At 42.3% G+C, this 22,249-nt stretch overlaps 1 protein-coding gene across 8 annotated transcripts in view; it reads left to right on the forward strand.

The window, feature by feature from the left end:
• The first annotated feature begins 2,784 nt into the window (after positions 1-2,784).
• RBM12 (RNA binding motif protein 12) overlaps positions 2,785-22,249 on the forward strand; it is a 43,835-nt gene continuing 24,370 nt past the window's right edge. The window contains exons 1-3 of one of the 8 annotated variants that reach the window (XM_074842986.1): positions 2,785-2,943; positions 5,828-5,878; positions 10,403-14,969. In XM_074842986.1, coding sequence (XP_074699087.1) covers positions 10,425-13,067 — 2,643 coding nt within the window. In that variant the 5' untranslated portion in view covers positions 2,785-2,943; positions 5,828-5,878; positions 10,403-10,424 and the 3' untranslated portion in view covers positions 13,068-14,969. Of the gene's footprint in view, positions 2,944-3,280; positions 3,300-5,795; positions 5,879-10,402; positions 14,970-22,249 lie in introns of those variants that run through there. The other 7 variants (XM_074842993.1, XM_074842987.1, XM_074842989.1 and 4 more) reach the window with 7 other exon arrangements.

Raw genomic sequence — 22,249 nt, forward strand, 5'->3', positions numbered from 1 at the left:
GCTGTTTTTTAAAATGGACAAGCTGAGTGTTTGGGAGAACTGAGCACTGACAGCTGATGTTCCTCCTTTCTATTTGAAACAGTAATAAAAAAAGGCTGGTACAAGATGCTCTTATAAGAAGAAAAGCTCATACTAATGAGCAATCAAAGTGGTTTTGTGTTGAGTGGGTGTAGTAAAACCAACAAGCTGTTTAATTTCATTTTTAAAAAGTAACTATACAGGATCAATAAGGCACATCATAGCTGACTGACAGATTTTAAGTATAGACAGGAAGGAGGAGAGTATTTGTGGGAGGCGTCTGTGAGGATTATTTCTGTTGGAACACTTTTCTAAATGATCTGGAAATAATTAAGACTTGCAGTTGACACATGGTAATCAGAAAGGAAAATACAAAGTGATATGAATCATTTATTTAGTAAACTGGGTTCATTCATCCAGATGACATCCTTGTACAGAGGAAGGAATAGGATCAGAGGTTGTGTTTACAGAATGGTATCTCTAGGGCGCTGGAGAGCAAGGAGCTGGGATTTGGGGTAATGCTTCCAGACTAATGGGGTAGCAAAAGTATAATGCAAGCAGTTTTTATTTCAGATACGGAATTGGCACAAGGGGTGCTGGTTCCCTCAAGCTTTACTTTAAGCTATTTATTTATTTATGTGCTGTGTACATTTTTTCCCCCTAGTTGCATACCTAACACCCTAATTCGGTTTTGGTTTAGGTGGAGGAGACAGATAAATTTGCTCTCTCTCAATAGTTTCCTAGTACCTAATAAAGTCAAGTCCCATTCTTTTCTAACACCGTTTTTCTCCGCCTGCCTTCCACCACATGCATATTACAGGGGAACATAGTGGACATGGTTACCAATGATCCCTGTCCTTCAACCTTTTGCCTACCAGACACACTTTTTTGCTTTTCTGTTTTGCTTTCCAGAGACGCTTTTCCCCCTGCTACTGGTACCCAACTGCATCATGCTTCTAACTCCTCTTTGGTACCCTTGGTCACTTGTCATGCTCCTAATACTAGTCTGGGATTTTGTTCCCTCATCCACTCTACAAACAAATCTGCTTCTGTTAATCTTGAGTGAACTAAATATTCTCTCCCCATGAAAGTTTGGGCATGGCTGAGAAGACCGTTTGAGACCTGTGGAGGTACTCTGTGTCACAGGCATCTCCTTTGCTCCAGGCTGAGCTGCACAGCCCAGAACTCGAGGTGCAAGGAGAGGTGCTGGTCTGTAGCAGCTGTCCAGGGCATCGGGACTTGCTCTCCAGTGCGCCTTCATGGAGTCAGTACAGACCCAGTCTAGAGGCCTACCGAGGATGATGGAGTTGAGTTCTGGTTTTTCTGCTGGTCCACACAGTAAATGTCACAAGTCTCCACCAGACTTTAGTTCAGCAACAAAAAGCAAAATGGTGACTCATCACATTGCACAAAAGGTGAAAAGCCTTAGTTTTCTTCCGACCTGGAATACTCCAGTGATGCCCTTTTGTTATCCCACACCTTCTCCCTGCTGCAGGGAGGCTGGTGCAGCCCTGGAAGTGTGGCAGTGCTGCAGAGTGAGGCCCTCAGCTGCAGGGGCTCCTGCTGCCCCTCGCATGCCTCGGGCAAGTGGCTCTCCAGGGGTCCAGCACGCCCGCTGTGGGTACCCCTGCTGTGCCTGGCTGTTCGAGGGGTGCACGGTGACAGCTAACCCTGCCTAGTGTCACTAATGCTACGAAAAGATGAATTACTGGATACTACCTACAGCAATCAAGGAGTAAGGTGTAAGCAGATGGCACACCTAGCAAGACAAAAAGGAGGTATTAGCTTCACAGAACTGATACATTTTCAGGGCAGCCATTATCATAAAATACCAAATAGAGTACAAAATCTGTAAAACCAGGGATAATAGCGAGAAGATGAATGAGTGTGGGCTGTTTATTGGAAGGAGGAGAATTTGGGACTAGAAAGAGGGGATGTGCAGGGAAACAAATCATGGCGTGGGAGTTACTGTGGCACCGAGCAGCCCCCGGCCTGATCCCATTGCCACAGGACAGCACACCCATCGCTTGCTTGGCCCTGGTTGTTAAGTGGTGAAAAACATCTAAATTAACTGAACTGTTGAACTCCCAGATTCGATGGAAAAGTGTTGCCATGTGAGGCAGTGATTGGTTTTCATTCATTTCTTGCAGCAGACTCTGCAGGTTTTTTTTCATTGAAAGTGGCTGCTGCTGCAGTCCCTGTGTCCACTGAAGCGCGGTGACAGCATCTCCCGAGGGGTGTCGAGCTGTTCCTCAGCTCGGGCCAGGCCGGTTGTCAGGATTGCACCTGTATTTAGTCAAGCAAAGCACAAACACAGCGTGGGGCAGCTACGCTCAGAGGGGGCAGCGACCCAGGGTAATCTGATTTTAATTCTGCAACCTGGCCTTAAGCGAAGAAGTCAGGAACAACCACGCTCCCCACGGTTCTTCTGTTTGCCGGACGCTCGATGCCTCCTTCGGAGTCCCCGTTTCCTCAGGAATAACCCTCAGTTATACCGTCATTAATCGCCAGAAGATTTGTCACACTAGCAGCGTATTACTGTTGTCCCAGAGGCCACCGTACGAATCCCGTGCTGCGGGGCCGGCGTTGCTCCGTCCAGCCGCGGTACCGCCTTTGGACAGCCGCGGTACTGCCCGCCGCTCCCGCGCTGTCCGGGCGCCGCCGCCCCGCCACGCCGCGCGCCCCCTACGGCGCATGCGCTGTCCGGCCCCGCCCCGGGCGGTGGAGGCCCCTGCGCGCGCCGCCGGGACCCGCCCCCTCGGGCCGCCCGGCCCCGGCCCCGCCTCTCCCTGGCGGCGGGTGGCGGCGCCGCATCGAGGCGGCCATTTTGTGTCGCTGCGCGGTCGGTGGCGCTGGGCTCGGCGCGGAGCGGGGCCCGCGGCGGTTCGGCTCCGTTCTAACCCTTTTTCCCGTACAGATCCCTCGGTAAGAGCGCGGCGGTGCCCGGGTGGGCCGGGCCGCCTGCCCTGCCATGCCCCGCGCTGCGGGCCCGAGGCGAGGAGGCGAGGCGAGGGGAGGGAGGCCGGGCGCGGCGCGGCTGGCACGCGTCCCCGCGCACAAAGGGCCGGGCCGGGCCGGGCCGGGCCGGGCGGCGCCTCCTGCGCTGCGGGCCCGGGGCGCCGAGCGGGGGCCGTTCCCGCCTCGCCGCGGCCTGGCGCGCTGAGGCCGGGGGCCCCAGGCCGCGGGCCGGCGCTCGCTCGCCCGCTCCCTCCCTCCCTCCCTCCGGCCGCGCCTCCGCCCGCGCCCGGCGGCCCGCGGAGCTGCGCGGCCGGCGCGGGCAGGTGAGTATGTGCGGGCCGAGCGCAGGCGGCGAGGGCCCGGCCGGCGGGGGCGGCCGAGTGACCTTGCGGCGGCGCCGGAGCCCGAGCCCGAGGCGGGGCCGTGGCCGGAGCCGGAGCGCGGGGGCTCTGCCGGCGGCGGCCGGGGCTGGGCGGGCGCGGGCGGCGCCGCGGCGGTGTGGGGGTCGCGCGGCCGGGAGCGGCTCCTGGCGGGCCCCGAGCTGCGGGGGAGCGGCGGTGCCGGCGGGAGGTGCGGGCGCGGCGGCGCGGTGTCGCCCTGTCGGCGCGGGAGGAGGCGGCTTGGGGCCGGTGCCGGCGGGGCTCGTCCCGGGGAGGCTCGGCGGGGCCCGGCGGCTGCTCCTCGCCCGGCCCCCGGGGGACGAAGCGAGGCAAGCGCTTGGCACTTTGCGGGAAGAAGCCCCTGGTGCCTGCAGCGCTGCCACTGCTCGGCGGGGTCACCCTGTAAACACCAGCGGAGTTACCGTGCAGTAACGTAGCGCTCTTCTTTACTAATAAAAATTAACTCTGTAAAAAAAAAAACCAAACAAACAAAAAACAAAACCAAAACCCGAAAAAGCCCAAAACATACTAGTGTTGAACTGGGTCCCAGGAGTTCACCAGGAGTCTGTGTGAACTTTCTTTCGAAAAAACTCTTGGTTCTGGTTTTACTTAGTTTTAAGCTTATCCATTCGTCTTAGTGATTTTTCTCACCCACCTCGATGTGCTGGGGTTAGGCAGAAAAATCGGCAGGTTATTTCTTTGGTGGACTCTTAAAGTTGTTTCATCGGCTGTTTTGTGTCCAGTGGATGATGGTTCTCGCTGTATAGCTGATAGGGTGTTGTGGGGTCTCCTGTGAAGTCCCAGAGGTGTGGTGTCAGCGTTGTGTGCGAGCACCTGTGCTCTGGTCGATGGTTGTGTAGTTGGTACGCTCTTGCGGGTCGGGTTGATTGGAAAAGTTACCTATGAGAGTGATGGATGGCTTTCTTTAAGGTTGAGAGAATTGAGACTTGCAAACAAAAGTAGATGGTGTTTGGTGGAAAGGTTAAATACAGGAGAGTGGAGTTTTGCACCTTTTCTGAAGAATACTGCTTGGTTTTATGTTGTTTTACATTATAGCATGTTGTGTTAGTCCACTGCAAATCCTCAGCTTGTTTTCAGTGTTGTGAAGAGGATCATATGCAACGCTGTGGTTGCTATACTGGAAATACATCAAATGATTTGGGTTTTTCTTCCAAATGGAAAGTTCCTTGCGCATGAAAGAGTTATCTGCTTCTTGAAGCAGGTGTATTTTTGCATGAAACTTTTTCAGGTGATTACACTCTTCTGCATTGTGAAACTGCTGTTTGACACTGCTAGATATGAAAGTATGTAGTTGAATCTTTCAAATATAGAATTGCTTGTTTCTATCAAAGGTCTAATAAAAAAAAAGTCTTCTTTTCCTGAATGCATTTGCCATTTTAATGTAAGTCTGAAGAGCGTAGTTGTATCCTTCTCACTTGTAAGTCTGCTGTTAATGTTCTGGAAGATGTGTATCTGTGTTTGTTTTTATTACCTCTGTTAGGGAGTTTGTGGATGGTTTGGTAGTACTTTTTTTTTTTCTCCAAGTTCACTTTGGTAATGATGCTTATAACTGAAAATGGCTTGTTTGGGTTGTGTGAGGAAGAGGCAGTCACCTGTTCTTAATGTGATTAATTCCTGGATAGTTTTCCAAAGAATCACAATGTTAGTGTGAGATGGTCTACTAAGCAATGAAAGAGCAAGGGTTTTCCATCCCTTCTTTAAGTACAAAATACATATGTTGCCACTTAAAATGTTTGGCTGTGTTGTTGAGTTGTAATCCCAGGAAGACAGTTTTTATACAGGAATGAAAAAAATGGTTATTTGATCAGGATCTGGATAATGAAATGACAGATTACAACTGAAAATACAGTATGTCAGTGGGGAGTTCTTACTGTGTGCTCTGTAGAGGTGGCTGCTTAGAGGTGACTGTGAAATGTCACTTAGTTTCGCCAGTTTGTGTGACTCCTGAAGAATTCTTCACGTGCAGCTATAGGGAGGTTTTCTCAGGTGCCGTTTATGTTGCTTTGTTCAAGTAAGAAGATGTGCAGTTGGAGAGAGAAATATCATTATTGATGGAGCAAGGGTTTGTTAAAATTCAGGGTTTTCAAGTATTCTCGTTCTTTGCCTTTGAAAGTGATTTTTTCACCTCTTGGTGATGGGAAAATTTGAAAAATTCTTTGAATGTTTTCTGGTTCTTCTTATATTCTTTGTGGAAGGCCTATTCATGTCTCGAAACCGTACAAAAACTGCGGTGCAATTGCCAACAAGTCGTACAGGGATAAGGTATTAGAAAATGCACTCTTACTCTTGTGGCTGTTGTATGTCGCAGTGCCTTGTGGTGGTTGCAGGTTTGAACTTTCTATATGTACAGTTCTTTGTGGACTGTTACTGCTGTTGTTGCCTGCATTGATTTTTGCCTCCATTTATTCTTTATTGCAGTCTAAAAGTTGGTTTTAATTGGTTGCCCACAGGATTGGCTTGGCTTCTGCTACTTGTTAAGAAAAAAACATCTGTCTTTGCAGGTAAGAGCCTTTGAATTGAAGACTTCTTTATGTATGAGTATATCTTAAGAAATATTTGAAGCTTTTGGAATCTGTGAATTGGTATCAGAACACTTGGGTCAAATAATCTATAGCTAGTCGCTTTACTTTGACTCCAACTGGTGGTGGTGGTTCTGGCAGTGTTGTTCTCGTAAACAGAATTTTCTGCCAAACTAATGTTTTGTTGTTTCATCAGCATGTGGTAGTCCGGAACGCTCTCCCAGTTATTTTGCACTGTTGGAAAATGTAGCTACTTTGCTGCAGGCCACAGATCTGCATGTTCTAACTATTGGAGTTTAGAAGTGTACAGCAATTGGTTCTAATTAGGTTTTGCAGCATTTAAAGGGATCATGTAGTTTCAGATCAGCTCACAGATGACTGTCTTAGTCTGACAGGTTGATTTTAGCCTTCTTTAAAAAAAAAAAAAAAAGGCAAAGCTGTAGTCTGCAGTTTTAGCTTTTGCTAGACAGTCTCAGCCTGGATACTTAAAATTCCTCCTACAATACCAATGTTATTCCAGTTTTTAGTCTTCATCCTAGAATTGCCAGATACATTGTGTGTGTGTGTGTACTGCGTGGGTATTGTACTTTAATACTCCCCAGGGACTAAGTTGAATCTTCTAAACTTTTCTTAATTTGAAAAATGCATACATCTTAAAGGGCTACTCTGGTGTTTTTATCAATTTATGCATATGACCCAAATTCTTACTTTACTGACTAGCACATAGATGGAAGAGGTAATATTGTCATCTTGAACACCTTTTTCCAGTGTAACATCAACATTTTTAAAGATGTTACTGTCAAGATATAAACACGCTGTTACGGCTCATCAGATGAGTTAAATCAGGTTGACTGTTGGTAGCCCTCTAGTCCATTTTTGATCTCAGCTTGCTGATGGGAATGGATTGTCCACAGTACACGAGGATTTTGTGCTTCTGGTCTCTCCAAAAATATACCAAACACACAAAATGACAACAAAACCCACTTTTGCCTCGAAGTACCTTTTTGTACAGGGGGAAAAGCAGGCAGCCTGAGAAGACCTCTAACAGCCCAACAAAAAACCTTCAGTACACACTTAACAGGCACGTAGCCCATTCTGTGTCTGAAGCTAATGTTGCCTCTGCATGTATGTTGATCTTTACAAGTGAACAGGGAGATACTTGAGCAGGATTTGCTTTTTTGTTAGTTGGAAAATCTGAGTGGGTTATTGTCTCGTAAGTGCATTTTGGAAAAAATCAGACTTGTGAGTGTTTAGAAATGTGAAATTTGGCTCTTTTGGTCCTTGTGATTTTTCTTTAAATCATAGCAGCGAAACTAAGACTTTGTTAAAGCACTGAAATCCTGAAAAATTTGAAGCAGTTATGTTTTTAGTTGGCAGAATGTTATTTTGCCAAAAATATTTGATGAAGTCCTTAATTATTTTTATTCATACCATGCTATTGTTAGCTCTTGCTTAATAGCAAGCATTTGCTTAATACCATGCATGGAATGAACTATGTTGAAGTAATTGCAACTAGTTTTTCTAGCAGCTATATGCCTAAGAAGCTGTTAGGGGCTTTATTGTCAATAGTGATTTAGTGGACTGAAATAGAATTCTTAGTAACAAAACTACAAGATACTGCTTAGCATTTATAATGAAGTTTTGAATTTAGTGCAAGATTGAAACACTTGCATTATCCCAGAAGGTATGTAAATGTTCAGATGCTTGAACTCTTAAGAATTCTTTTGTGACCTTATCCGTTAATTTGTCTTCTAGGCTAGATTCATGGGATCATTAGTAAATGCAGTTATCTAGCAGGTGTCAATTCTGATAAAGAATATGTGCTGTTCTAAACCAGCACATCTGAGCAGAAAAACCTTCCTAAATTGCCTTTGTTCAGCTAATGGCCATACTGGATTGTCATCCCTTTTGCATTAGTAAGGCAATAACTAAAAGTAATTTCCCATTTAACACAAGAAACTTAGTGTCTTAACTCCTGATGCATAAAAATTTCTGAAACTACTTTCTTTGTATAGAGAATAGGTAATAGAGAAAATGTAAACCTTCTAGCAAGATTTGCTATTATTATTATTATTTTAGTTTTCAAAGCATAGGTGCAAAACCAGGGATGCTTTTATAGCACTTGCTCGCCTCAGGATCATCCAACTCAAAAGCAGTCCTGCAGCATAATGGAGTAAATTTTGGTTTTACAATACCCTTTAGTATGGCTTCCTTAGAGTAGGCAGAATTTTCATTTTAACTTCAGTTTCAGAGATTGCTATCAAGGTTAGGCAAATTTAAAATAAAACCACAGAATAATTGGAAAATAATGCTGTTTTAAAACAGTGCAAAAAGTCTTATGCACTCTTAGATACGTACATAGCATAGATAGTTCTTACTTTGATGTGGTTTTTCTTCACGTGGGTCAGTTATTTTGCTGTTGGGAAAGGACTGGGCAGTGAACTTTATTCTCAAGTTAAAAGTGTCATTATAAGAGATAAATGCAAGGATGCTGCTTTTGTTACCTCACCATGGAGATGGAAAAGTTACTTTTAAAAAAAATAATCCTTGAGGTTTAGTATATATTCCCCTTTCTGTTGCAGCCATCCCTTGGTGGAGTAGGGGTTTTCTTAGTGGTATGTACAGTTAGATTTTTTTTTTTCCAGGCCTTCTCATGTTCGTCTTGCAAGTTCCAGTCTATCTTTCAAGACCCGTGTAGTAAGGAAATCAGATGTTCATTCACAGTGACTAGAGCAGCAGAGCTGACGTTGTGCCAGTGGGCTTGTCTGCTGTTTACTTGGTCCTCCGCACTTTTCTGGTGTCAGCTGGATGTGGGCCAATGCCCTGTAATACCCCAGTACGTTGCTTGAGTCCATTAGTGTATGGAAGTGGTTAGCTCTGGTTTATTGGGCAACAAAACAAAATACTTAAGTACCCATTTGAGTAATCTGAAGTGCCATTATGCTAACAAAAGAATTACTGCTTTTTTTTTTCCCCTGTAGAAGAATTGTCACTCTTGTTCTCATTAAGTACTGAATTCAGCCTTACCTGGTGTGGTTAAATTGTTGGATAGTGGCTTTGCCTAGTAGTTAAGGATGTATTCAAGGCGTGTCTACTCTAAAGCGATGGGAAGACCTGGTCAGGCAAATGCAGGTGACTTAAAGATTTGACTGTATGCTGGGATACAATACTTAGCTGAATGTGAAATGTTGGGAGATAGTCACTGATTGTAGTTGGTCATAGCTTTGGTATACAGCCAGAAGTCTTCAGTGCACTGCCTTCTGGTGTTGCATTGTATCATCTGGTTCATCCTTGATTTCAAATGCTTAGTTAACACCATTTGTATGTGACTAATGGGAGCCTCAGAGGTCTTCCGTACAGATACTGAACTGGCTTGTACTTAGGAAGCCAAGAAGTTTCAGAGGTGAAGTGGCTCAGGTGAAACAAGGTGCTACTGCTGATGGTTTGGGATGAGAGGCTTGGCTTCTGAACTGGTGAATAGTGCTAGTATTAATATGATGCTTTCAGTCTTTACTGAAGGTTTGTCAAGATTTACCTAGTTTCCTGTTTATCTTGAACCTCTGTTACGACTTCGGGCTCTTCTATAGAACATGTACAAGGTAACTGTCAAGATCTAGCTGTTCAGAAATCATCTTAAGTTTCCGCTAACCTCAGCTGCAGAGGTAATTTACTTGTGCCTGAGATGGAAGGTGTAATATTAGAACATCTGCAACTATGAAAAAATTATGACTTGTTTTTGACAGTTCTAAAGGTCAAATATAGCTAGGATGTGCATAGATGTTAATCTAGTTTAGGTGAGGTCTGTATAGTCACCAAATGTTTGGCGCTAGTTTAAAATGGTTAGCTAGCTTCATGGTCACCTAAACCTCTTGCCTTTGCTAGGAGAAAAACTAAGATCAGCATAATCTAGATGGTGCCTGTCAGGATGTCACGTGAGTCTCACTGTTGCTAGTTGTCCATACTGGGTTTTTGTTTGTAACCAACCCACTGTTATGTTCTTCACCTGGCAGGAGATAAAAATCGCCCCTCTAGCCCCCAAAATGAGAGAACTGTTTATTTCCCATAGGTTAGCAGAATTTGTCACAGTTACTTTGCCAGGTACAGTGAATACCATATCAGTGTATGGTAAATTAATTATGTTTGCTTGGCTATAAAATACTCATTTTGCTTATGTTCCATTAAATATTCAACTACTGATATAATAGTTCTGAATTTTGCTGTTCTTAGGTTTTTGGGGTTTTTTTACTGACACTTGTGGGTCTTAGTTTAACAGTTATTTTGGAATTTCTAGTGCAAAATGTATACTGATCTGTGTTGGTAAATGTTTAATACTTCAATCTGTATGAAGTAAACAAACATGAATAAGGAACTTGGAATATAAACATGTTAACCTTTGCAAGATGTTGTTAGGTGTATGTAAACAAATATAGTAGATGGTGTCTGTAGGTAATTGCATGGTGTCATAAACAGTAGTCTGACATAGCCGTTGCCTTTTCTCATCTGCAGGTGTGTGTTGTTTCAGCGCAGCATGGCTGTGGTCATCCGCTTGCAAGGTCTCCCGATTGTGGCGGGGACCATGGACATTCGCCACTTCTTCTCTGGATTGACCATTCCTGATGGGGGCGTGCATATTGTAGGGGGTGAACTGGGTGAGGCTTTCATCGTTTTTGCCACTGATGAAGATGCAAGGCTTGGTATGATGCGCACAGGTGGTACAATTAAAGGGTCGAAAGTAACGTTATTGCTGAGCAGTAAAACTGAAATGCAGAACATGATAGAACTCAGTCGTAGGCGTTTTGAAACTGCCAATCTAGATATGCCACCAGCAAATGCTAGCAGGTCGGGACCACCACCTAGTTCTGGAATGAGTGGAAGGGTTAACTTACCTACTACTGTACCTAACTTTAATAATCCTTCTCCTAGTGTAGTAACTGCTTCTACTACTGTGCATGAAAGCAATAAAAACATATCCACATTTTCTACTGCCAGTATGGGGACTGCACCTCCAAATCTTGGGAGTACCTTTGGTAGCCCAACATTTAGCTCAACTATACCTAGCACAGCATCCCCAATGAACACAGTACCTCCTCCACCAATCCCTCCTATCCCAGCTATGCCATCTTTGCCACCAATGCCTTCTATTCCTCCAATACCTGTTCCACCTCCTGTACCCACACTGCCTCCTGTTCCTCCGGTTCCTCCGATACCCCCTGTGCCCCCCGTACCTCCAATGACACCTATGCCTCCCATATCAGGAATGCCTCCTATGAATCCTCCACCCGTAGCACCTTTACCCACTGGAATGAATGGGTCTGGAGCAGCAGTGAATATGAACAGCGGCTTGAATCCATTGTTTATTGGTCCCATGAATCCTGTAAATGCTATCCAGATGAATTCTCAAAGTAGTGTCAAGCCAATTCCAGTCAATCCAGACGATTTATATGTCAGCGTTCATGGAATGCCCTTTTCTGCAACAGAATCTGATGTGAAAGACTTTTTCCTTGGGCTCCGTGTTGATGCAGTCCATATGCTGAAGGATCATGTAGGTCGAAATAATGGAAATGGACTAGTTAAGTTTTTTTCTCCTCAAGATACATTTGAAGCACTGAAGCGAAACAGAATGCTGATGATTCAGCGCTATGTTGAAGTTAGTCCTGCAACAGAGAGACAGTGGGTGGCTGCTGGAGGCCACATAACTTTCAAGCAAACCATGGGTCCCTCTGGGCAGTCACACCCTCCTCCTCCCCAGGCCCATTCTAGGTCCAAATCTCCTAGTGGACAGAAAAGGTCACGGTCGAGATCTCCCCACGAGCAGGGTTTCTGTGTTTATTTGAAAGGTCTTCCCTTTGAATCGGAGAACAAACATGTGATAGATTTTTTTAAAAAGCTGGATATAGTTGAAGACAGCATTTATATAGCTTACGGACCTAATGGGAAGGCAATTGGAGAGGGCTTTGTCGAGTTCAGGAATGAAGCTGATTATAAAGCAGCTTTGTGTCATCATAAGCAGTACATAGGGAATCGCTTTATTCAAGTTCATCCAATTACTAAAAAAGCAATGTTAGAAAAGATAGATATAATTCGCAAAAGATTGCAGAACTTCAACTATGACCAGAGAGAAATCCTCATGAACGCTGAGGGAGAACCAGGCTTGCCAAAATTGTGTGCACATATATCTAATATTCCATACAATATAACTAAAATGGAAATCCTTCAGTTTTTAGAGGGACTGGCAGTAGAAGAAAACTCTGTACAAATTCTTGTTGATAATAATGGACAAGGCTTAGGACAAGCGCTGGTTCAGTTTAAAGCTGAGGATGATGCTCGTAAGGCAGAGCGTTTGCACCGTAAAAAACTGAATGGAAGAGATGTTGTTTTGCGTTTGATAACTGTAGAAGAAATGAGAGATATTGAGAGAAACCCACCATCTCAAGGGAAAAAGATACTGAAGATACCAATACAAGGAAACGCGACTGTGCCAGGAGCACAGGGCGCTGGCGGGGATGAGCATGCCTTCTTGGGGGGAAACTCTAAAGATGCAAACAATGGTCCTCCGTTTAATTTCCCTGGTAACTTCAGCGGGTCTGGCACATTCGGTCCCCCTCTACCTCCACCTGGAATAGGTGGCTTTCCTGATTCTAGACCAGGAATACCTACAGTTGCAACTAGTGGTTTACCTGGTGCAGGTATTGAGGTCCCAGGTTTTGCAGGTGGTCCTGGTAATTTGAGTGGACCGGCAGGCTTTGCAGGGGGTCCTCAGACTTTTGGTAATGGTCCTGGCAATTTAAGTGGACCCCCTGCCTTTGGTGCTGGTCCTCCCGGAATTGCTAGTGGTCTTGGACATTTAAGTGGACCTCCAGGGTTTGGACCTGGACCAGGAAATATACATATTAGTGGACCCCCGGGTTTTGGAACAGGGTCTGGGAAGCCAGGACCAACTGTCATTAAAGTGCAAAATATGCCCTTTACTGTTTCTGTGGATGAAATTTTGGATTTCTTTTATGGTTACCAAGTGATACCTGGTTCAGTGTGCTTGAAATACAATGAGAAAGGCATGCCCACTGGAGAAGCAATGGTTGCATTCGAGTCTCGTGATGAAGCTATGGCAGCTGTTGTTGATTTAAATGACAGGCCTATAGGCTCCAGAAAAGTAAAACTTGTTTTAGGGTAGCTGTTAATATGAAGTAGTTGTAGAATAGATATTCATAGTGCTGTGATAAATGCATCTGGATTGGTTTTTATAGTATTTCCAGGATAGAACCTGTGGATTGTTTAAATTGTAAAACAGATCGGTTTTGATAAGACAGAGCACTGGGTTAGCTATTACATAAGAAACACTGCGAGGATAGACGTGCAGTGGGTTTTCCCATACAAATATGTGGAGAAGCTAGACAGATTCTTAGATTCATCATAGAACTTTGGTAAACTATACTGGACACGGTGCTTCTCAAGGAATCTAGACTGGTTTTATGTAGTTTCGGATAAGGGAGATAGATGAAGTCAGTGAAGCTCTTCAGTGGGTGCTCTTGCAAGCCATTGTAAAATAGATATTTCTAGATTTGGTTAAAAGCTGGCTGAATTTGCTTTGTTTACAGGTCAAAGCTTTGTTTAAAGTCCTGATTTTACTCTGCAACTGAACGAATTCTCAGTGTACACAGATTGTTTTGTGTATGTATCTTTTTTCCAAGATTCTCACTGTATGAACAGTTGAATTATGCCCATTGCTGATGTGTCTACCAAACTAATTCCTATAAGTATGAGCAGAATCGTTCTGTAAAATTCAAGCTGTTCTTTGTGGAATAACCTTTAGTTATTTATATATTGCAATTATAACTGTGCAGAATAAGACTTTTGCCACAAGTATAGCTAACCTCGAACATTATCATATGAGTTTTATAGTACACTTATAAAACATTTGCAGTAGAAGTAACAACTTGAAAATACTCATTATTGTTTAAGTAGCTTGATTTGTTAGGATTACATGAATTACTTGGGATAGGATCTTTGACACTAGTTGGATATTGATGTTGTATTTCTCATGTGTCTCTTGAACTCCTTACATAGAGTCTCTGCTAAGAGAACCAAAGCGGTTATTAGTAGAAGATTGGAGTCCAGCTAAAGTTTTTAATTAGTTTATATATGAAAGAAACTTCTATCTTCAGCAACTCTGCCATGAATTACTGCTATGGGTGAATTCAGAGATAAAATTTATTTTTCTCCAAAAATTGAAAATACCGAGTTTACTATATATTTTTGCAATAAAGTTGTGCTGTTGTATTCAAAGTCTGTAAAGAGTTGCCATTTTATTTGCTGTGCAGTAAAACCTTCCGTGGAAAAACAGAGAATTGGAAAGGAAGTAATTACGCAGGTGAAAAGTAGAATTATTTTGGTTCATCCTTGCTTGGCTTATGATAAATTTTAAGACTTAGGCATTGCCTGAAAAATCCTGCTATTCCCTGCAAATCATTGTACTTAAACATAGTAAACTAAACTGTTTTGTTTTTTGGACAAAGAAAAACAGTGCCTTTTGGTGTTGCATATCATGGAACACTGAAGTGTATGGTCAGGCAAAATTGAGAGGTGCAAGTGGCAACAGTTTTATTCATGTGGTGTGTAGGAGAGATTCGAAAACCTGTGCAGCGCTGCATCCTGAGAGGATTTCACAGTACAGGAATATGTGGAAGGATTGTATAAAGGTGTACTTCAATAAAGAGGCGGTCGCATTACACGGATGCTTCTGTAATTCATTAGCATAATTTTGTTTTGACAGATTACTAGGTGGTCCCAACTTTGCAAAAGTCATGTGATTTGTATATACTGTTTAAAATTAAGCCTCCTGTTAATAAAACTGTCTGTCTCTGAAGCTTCATGTTATGCGTTTCAACAGTCTTTGGGAGTAATGTTTCAACAGCAGATCTTTGTTTCTTTTTTTTTTTTCTCCTTTGAAAGTCTGAAAGTACTCTTGCTGATGTCAGAAAGATGTGTGATTAGGAGTCAAGCCTTTCAGTTTATTTTTAAAATTTTGCTCTTTGTTTTTTAAACAACTTTTATTAAAGTTTCATACTATATTGGAGTTACTTGGGTGCTTGTTTCTTCATGTTTCACATTAGAATAAAATTACTGAAAAGGAAAACTTGGCTTCATTGTTCACAGAATTGATTTAAGATATTAGTGTGTTGACTTGCAGAAACTGGTGATAACTTTTTCCAAGTTCAAATGAATCACAACAATGCTTGCCTTGTTGTGAAATGTAATTAAACTACAGGTGTCTGGAATTAGATACACAGTTCTGTGTTACTGTCTTTTGATTTCATGTCTTGATCCTCTTGGTAATGGATACAGGGTTATTAGTGTTTGTGTTAGACACGGCATATGCTGCGAAACATGCTTGTGTGCCTGTTCCTTTGGACTTTATAAAAGTGCAGGTTTGTTTTGGAAATACTTCCTTTTCTGATTCTTGATTTTTCTGTATGGTCTGAAGATGTTTAAATGCTTATCTAAAAAAAAAAAAAAGGCAAGCCAATACAAAAAGCCATTGGTATTGGGAACATTGACATGGCTGGAATGTTTAAGTGAAGGATTTGGGGTGGGCAAGGGGCTTTTCATCTTGCCAAGCAGTTGATGCTCCATATCTTTTTAGCATAAATTTAGTTAGTAAATATCCCCTCTTCCTTGAGAGTAGGCTCTTGGAAAAATAGGAAGTCGTAGCATATTTAGAATTTCTGTATGTACTATAAACAATACAACTGCTGTCCCAAATAGTTACAGTTGATCCTTTAAAGCATATCTAGAGAAAAGTTTATTATCAAGTGTCACTTGCAAGTAGAAGAAGTTTTCTGTAACAGCTCGCTTTGATGTTAGAAGCAGCCTTAAACTGCATGTCATGCAAAATTGAGGGATACCCTTATATTAACAAGACTATATGTCTAGATTTGATGAAATTGCTTACTTTGCATGTGTTTGTGTTCGTGAACAGCCTTAAAAATAAGGGGTAGGACCTCTGAGGTCCCGTCTCCAATGTGGAAGGTATGTAACTGCCCTTGCATATACACTTCGAGGCTGGCTGCTAACAAGAGGTAGCAACAGAAAGGATCAGCTGATGGACACTGCTCAGATTCGCAGTTGTTTTGGCTTTGATGCTTTGAGTGTCAGGAACCGACATCCTGCTTAGCCTCGGAACCATACAGTCAGTGACACTGATGTCCCATTTTCTTCAAGTTATGGAAAGAAGGTACTTGTGTTTATACAACGAAGTTGGTATCTTTAGCAGTTCTGTGTTCATGTCTAAGTACTACTTCTAAAAAAAAATAAGTGGTAAAGTGTTACATTCATGATGTGATTTGTTAAACATACATATTTTTGCCGTCCCATTCACAAGAGAAAGTATGAATGTAATAAATTATTCAATGCTAAACTTGTGACCTACATAGAAGAACTGCAATGGTTAGATGAAAGTCTGACTTGAAAGTTACCATGTGTTCAAACAGTTACACGTAAATATCACAGTTGGATTTTGTTTTTAACACAAGTCAATTCTGTAATACCACAGACAACATTAAAGCCAGTTCTTTATTGGTGAATTGTTGTTACCACCTTCTAAATGTAGATTTATGAGAGGTTTGAGGCTTTGTAGGTTTAATGAAAACTGAAGGTTAATTTTTTTTATTCTAAGTAGCATAGATGCATTTCATAGCATCTGATGTTTTCCTTGAATTTGTTATGAGTGGAGAGGAAGATTGATGCAAAAATGAAGAGTATAGTCATGTGCAAGTTGACGTTGAAGCTCTGCCTTCTAAAGAATGTACATGCTGGTCAGTTCTGCTAAACTGCTCAGGCTGTTCTTGAAGTTGTTGCCTATACCGTGTGAAATTAGCAGCTTGTTTTGCTGAATGTATTTTGGTGCACTAAAGACTGCAGACTGTAGAAAAAAAATATTTTTCCAGTAACCTAGGCACACCAGTGGTGCGTTAACTGTAAATAACGATTTCGGTTTCTGTGTTTCGTTCCTCCTCAGTCTTCTGCTGTGGTGGCTCCAAATCTGCCGCTTCCCATAGCGCATTCTGTCAGTCCTCAGCGTGTCGTTCAGCAGTGTGCGCCTCTGAACAGTGCTGCCCTTCTGATCTGCAAAATTGAAACGACTACGTATTATGGACTGCTTAAAGCCTCTGGTTGGACAACAGACCACTCTGAGACCAGTTGCTTTAGGATGATTATCCAGATACATGGATTAGACCCTAAATCAAAGGATTGAAATTCCTGTTTAATACAGACTCTAGTGCAAACAAAATACTAGTTCTTACCTTTGACAAGATAATTGGTTGGAGGGAAGCAGTTTTGAAACTGGACTGGTATATTAGGAAACATTTAGTTTGAGTCTAGAGACATACACAGATTAGTTCTTTGTCAGTTGGCTTCTTTAGATATTATGCAGGTCTTTAAAAAAACAAATGCTAAATTCTGTTGCTGTAAGAGGTTTTTCAGAGACAGTGCCTTGTTCCTGGAAGCAGTGTTGCCAAATATATTTGCTCGTCTTCACCCTTTTGCAGGTTTGCTGATGCTCCCTTTTGTTCTGCGGCTGTATATTCTTTCATGGTTTTGGGAAAACTGAGCTAGTTTGTGTACAGAGCAAATGTCTCTTCCTCCTGGTGGAAGGGGAAGTGAAACTGTCTGTTAAATGCTCTGCAGGAACAGTAACCTCAAGGGGTTCTCTTCCTATCTGTTTTTGGCAGGGAAAAGATGATTGTAGTTGAAAGATTTGGCTTTCCCACGGAATGAAAATCTGTTGGTTGGTAGTATGCATTCAGCCTAAGGTTTGTGGCTGTGTACTGAACTCCACTACTCTTTCCCTATCGTATGATCAGGTGGGTATACTGTAGCTTATTTTCTATACAGATGACTTTGTCAGTAATTTTCCTGGAGCTTTGTTATTACGTGGAATGCATGGGTGGTATTTGTGCAGGCAGTGCTTCCCACCTTCCTGACTTGAATGCTTTTCACTCATGGGTATAAATATCACATGTGAGAAAAGCAGCCCTGAAAGTGTTTCTTTTCCACAGCTCCAGACTGAACGCAGGTGTTGGATGGTTTAGCTTGTGACTCTTTTCACTCACTGGTGCTCACTTCTGTGCAGCTTCCTTTGTTGTTATTCTTCTGTTTATATATATGTATTCACAGCGTGGCAGCTTAGAGAAGCAACCAGATGAATTCTGACCTGAGTTCCTTTACTGCTTCTGCAGAGTCAAAGCTTACTCCTTTATGGCTTTTTTCTCTTGTATGCTCTCATGTCTACAGCCTTAAGTTCAAATGGTCTTACCAGTCGCTTCCCAAGTATTTTAAAGTAAGCTCTCAGAAACAGTGAACACTATTTCCTTTTAACACGAGTCCAATTTCCACAAAATCAATTTTGTAACTGTATTTACTGCTCTCACACTAGCTTCGCTGGTTTTACCCAATTTTTGGGAGGTCTTTTGTTATGAGTTACTAGTGAACTAGACCGTAGTTCCTCATTCAGTTGGTAATTAATAGCCAGGATAACTACAAGAGGTAGAGTGAGGATTGGCTTTATAGTAAGTACACGGTTGAGGGAGTACGATTTCCCTATAAAGTTTAAAACTGAAAATTGAGGACTTGGCTTGCACGGGGGGATTGATCAAGAGGGATTGATCCTGCCTAAAACTCTTGGTTGGCATAGCCTGGCTGCCTGGACTGGTTGGTCACTGCTTCTGGAAGGCTGGTGACTTTTTGAAATCTTCCTATTGTAGTTACAGTATTGTTAACCAAAGAATCGGTAGGATGGTATCACTCTGATTTCTGACCGTCTGAAGGTAGGTGGTACTTCCAGCTAGCTATTTCATAGTTTTGAACAATTAGTTTAATTTCAGCCATTTCCCATTAAATGTGACCGTGGATGTAGCATTGCTCCGTGTGACAGTAGAAAGCTTAGAAATGCTTTCTAGTCACTTAGAAATGAAGGCAGATTTTGGAGGGAAAACAGCAATATAGTCAGAAGCTAAATTACTTCAAGAATTCCTTTTAGGTAATTTTGAGTGCCTTTTATGATAAAATTCATAGGACTGCTGTCCCTAAGATTTCAAGCCTCTGTGTAGCACCTATTTGCTTCGTGACCTTCTTGCTGTGGTGGCATTTGCCAGGATGTGCTCTGTAATACGAGCTTTTTATGAAACTTCTGTTTTCAGCAGTATAACCAAAGCATTGCTGCTTGTTTTGACAGGGGGATGGATATGGAATGTGAAAAGTCCTGGCTTGTTTGAACAGGAAGCTTAACTCGAAAGTGGAAATTATGGCTGCCGATACCATGTCATTATTAGCCAAATGTTTCTAGTAAAAGGGCAACATTTATAAATCCCGTGTTCTTGAGGAACACTACTGCAACAGCTACAAAAGCAAAGAGCCTAATTAATGTAAAATTAGGCACTGGCAGTTCATTGACTGAATGTAGGGGAAACTCCCTTCTTTAAGGAGGGGAAGTGGAGTTGTTAAATACTAATTCACTTGCCTAGGATTCCCCCACTACATTGCAGCACTGCTGCAGAGCCAGTCTTCTGTTATAGGTCCAGTCTCTCATGAATAAATGGAGTGATTTTTGTACCACTTAGAGCTCTCTTCAGCTGTGGACTTGAAAGCTTTTAGGAGGTGAGGTAAGTGTGTGTGCAGGGTGGTGGTGTATAGCTGATTTGTCTCTAAGTAAGCCAGTGGCAGAATGTTTTCATCCTCACCTTAAAGGCACATGAGCATTAACATCAGTGAAGTGGCATTACGGTTGAAGTTGAGAGGGTGAGGTCAAACTTTCACTCTTTGCTTTAGTAAAAACAACCAAGTGATGCCCTAATCTAATGAAGAACGTTTGTGGTTCAGAAACTTCAGCACTGAGCTTCTGTGAAAAAGAGCAGAATAAAACGGTGAATAGATAGTTAAATTCTTAAACTAATCTGAAACATAAATTCAGTTGTTAATGATAGATTGTATGAGATATGTAATTGATTTGAATGGTTTGCTGTTAAGTCATCAAACCTGAGTCCTGCACAGTCTTACGTAGAGATTGTAAATCAGAATTGGTTTTGATGGTCAAGTCTGTTTTGAGGTTTTTAAAGACAACTGTAGTTGTTGTTGCTTAAGTCAGTGGTAACCCCTTGAGTATATAAAAGCATTTTGAGTAAACTGTGTGCATCTCTTAAAGAAAAAAACCCTTCAAGTTACAAACATAACACCATGACATACCGCACAAACGTCCTGGATTTTTTGAAGGACTTTTTTGTCACCTGGGCACTCATCCCTCCCTTTGGGTAACTGACACTGTATTTTAAAGACAATAATCCAAATGGGATTTCTTCCTTGCAATGCAGGCAATATGTCATGTTATTTCTTTGAATGAGAAAGTGCTGAAGGAGCAGAAAGGAGAGTGTGCAAACAGTGTTTTCCTTCTGCTGGCTGGCTTGTGCTACTTCTAGTTAAAATTTGTCCTTAGTTCTGCCTGTAAAAATAACTTCAAGCATAAATAAGAGTTTTCTGAAAACAAAAATGCTTTGCTTTAAACAAAACAATGATACATCAACATAATATAAATACTGATAGGAGTCTGCAGATAATGTTACATCTCTACGAAATAGCAGCTATTTTCAGTGCAGCGACTTGACTGAACACAACCATAGTATCATCGTTTAATTCTGTTACTGTGAAAGGTGGGAGGAATCCCTGTAATTGAGTTCTGTGCCAGCCATGGCATGATGGTGTAGTAACCTTCCTCTACATCTTGTTTAGTCTTGAAAAGGTAGTAAGAACCTGTTGTTTTGAATGTTTTGGAGCAGCCCACACTCCAAGGTTGCTTACATGTATAACATGAAAACAAATCCTGTTTTAATCTTCTTGTGGTCTTCAGATCTCTCTGCTACTGCATTAGGTACACATAAGGGCCCTGTTGGTGAAGACTCTGCGATGAACAAACTGCTAACGTGCTGAGCCTGTCTGATGTTTTGTCCTGGCTGCTGCCTGTCGCAGTCATTCAGTCGTTCTGCAGATGCAGATAGTGCTCTGCTGCCCAGAGAACCGGCAATTTGTAACCTGAGATTCCCAGTTCCACTTGATGGTGATAACTCCAAGTCTCTCTACTTAGAGTAAATGTAACTCAATTCTTGCTTTTACAGCTGTTAAATTTACTCTAGTTTTTTCATCAGAGAGGTTTTTGCTCAGAGAACTGGTCTCTGCCTTAGTTTAGTCACGTTTATTAAAAAATTTGTTGGAACTATTCATTTGACTTTGAGAAAATAAAAATTCTCACTTGTGGGAGAATCTAACGCTTACTAGTGTTGGGTTATAGGAGTTTTCAGGTAACTTGCAGAGGCATGTTTTCTAAAGGGTGTGGAACACCTTTATAGCAAATTCAAACTTTGTAACAGACTTCTTTAGCGTATAGGTTGAAAAGTATTGCAGTACATATACTATGGATAGCAGACATGGAAGAAGCACTTCAGGAAATACTTCTCTGCAGTTGTAGAATCCCTTCTCCCTTAATGCAGGGAGATTGTATGGTCATTTTGGCCCACTTGGCACCGAGACAGGCGGAATAGCTTGAATCCATCGTAATGGGTTTGTGCTTTTGGGAAGGTACGTTGGCAGGAGAAGTTGGACCTGGCAGAGAACAGAAAAGGGATATGAGGTCAGTGTGATGCTTTGTGGCCTTTAAATACTTCTGTTGTTAGTATGGATAGAGGAGAGAAAAAAGAACTTTTAAAATCCCTTGCTATATCCTTTCCTTTGTTCTGCTTCCTTGATGTCAGGTTTTTGTAGTAGTGGCTTTTTGGTAGGTTTTTCTGTTTTGAAGCATCATCGTTCTGCAACAGCTTAGGATGGAGAAGTGAAGATGTTCATACTACAGATGGTAATAATTAAGTGGCAGAAAAGTACTTTGGGGGGTGTAAATCTCTTTCTTAAAAAGAAGCATATACTTAAAAGGAGAAAGACAATGTTGGCATAAGAAAGACTGAACTTGTAATGAATAAATGAAAAGCAATTTCTTATGAGTATTGTAGAAGCAATATTGGGGGATTTTTCCAGATCATATTTCATGAGGAGCTAGATTCAAGATTAAAGTCCATAAAGAAGAAAGCCTCAATTACATAATGTGAGAGATAGTGTGATTCTGTAATGCATGAAAACTTGAACAGTTGCTTGTGCTTTATGTCCTTACCCATTTTTTAGGCAAGAGTTGTCACTGTGCAGTAATAACTCCAGAGCAACGGAGAATAGTCCAGAGAATTCATCTGGTGTATCTCGACCTTTTGGTGATCATTCAGCAGTGCAACACAAACAAGAAATAGGGCAAACTTTAACTAAGTG

The sequence above is a fragment of the Strix aluco genome, chromosome 17 (assembly GCF_031877795.1).
Source record: "Strix aluco isolate bStrAlu1 chromosome 17, bStrAlu1.hap1, whole genome shotgun sequence".
NCBI lineage: Eukaryota > Metazoa > Chordata > Aves > Strigiformes > Strigidae > Strix > Strix aluco.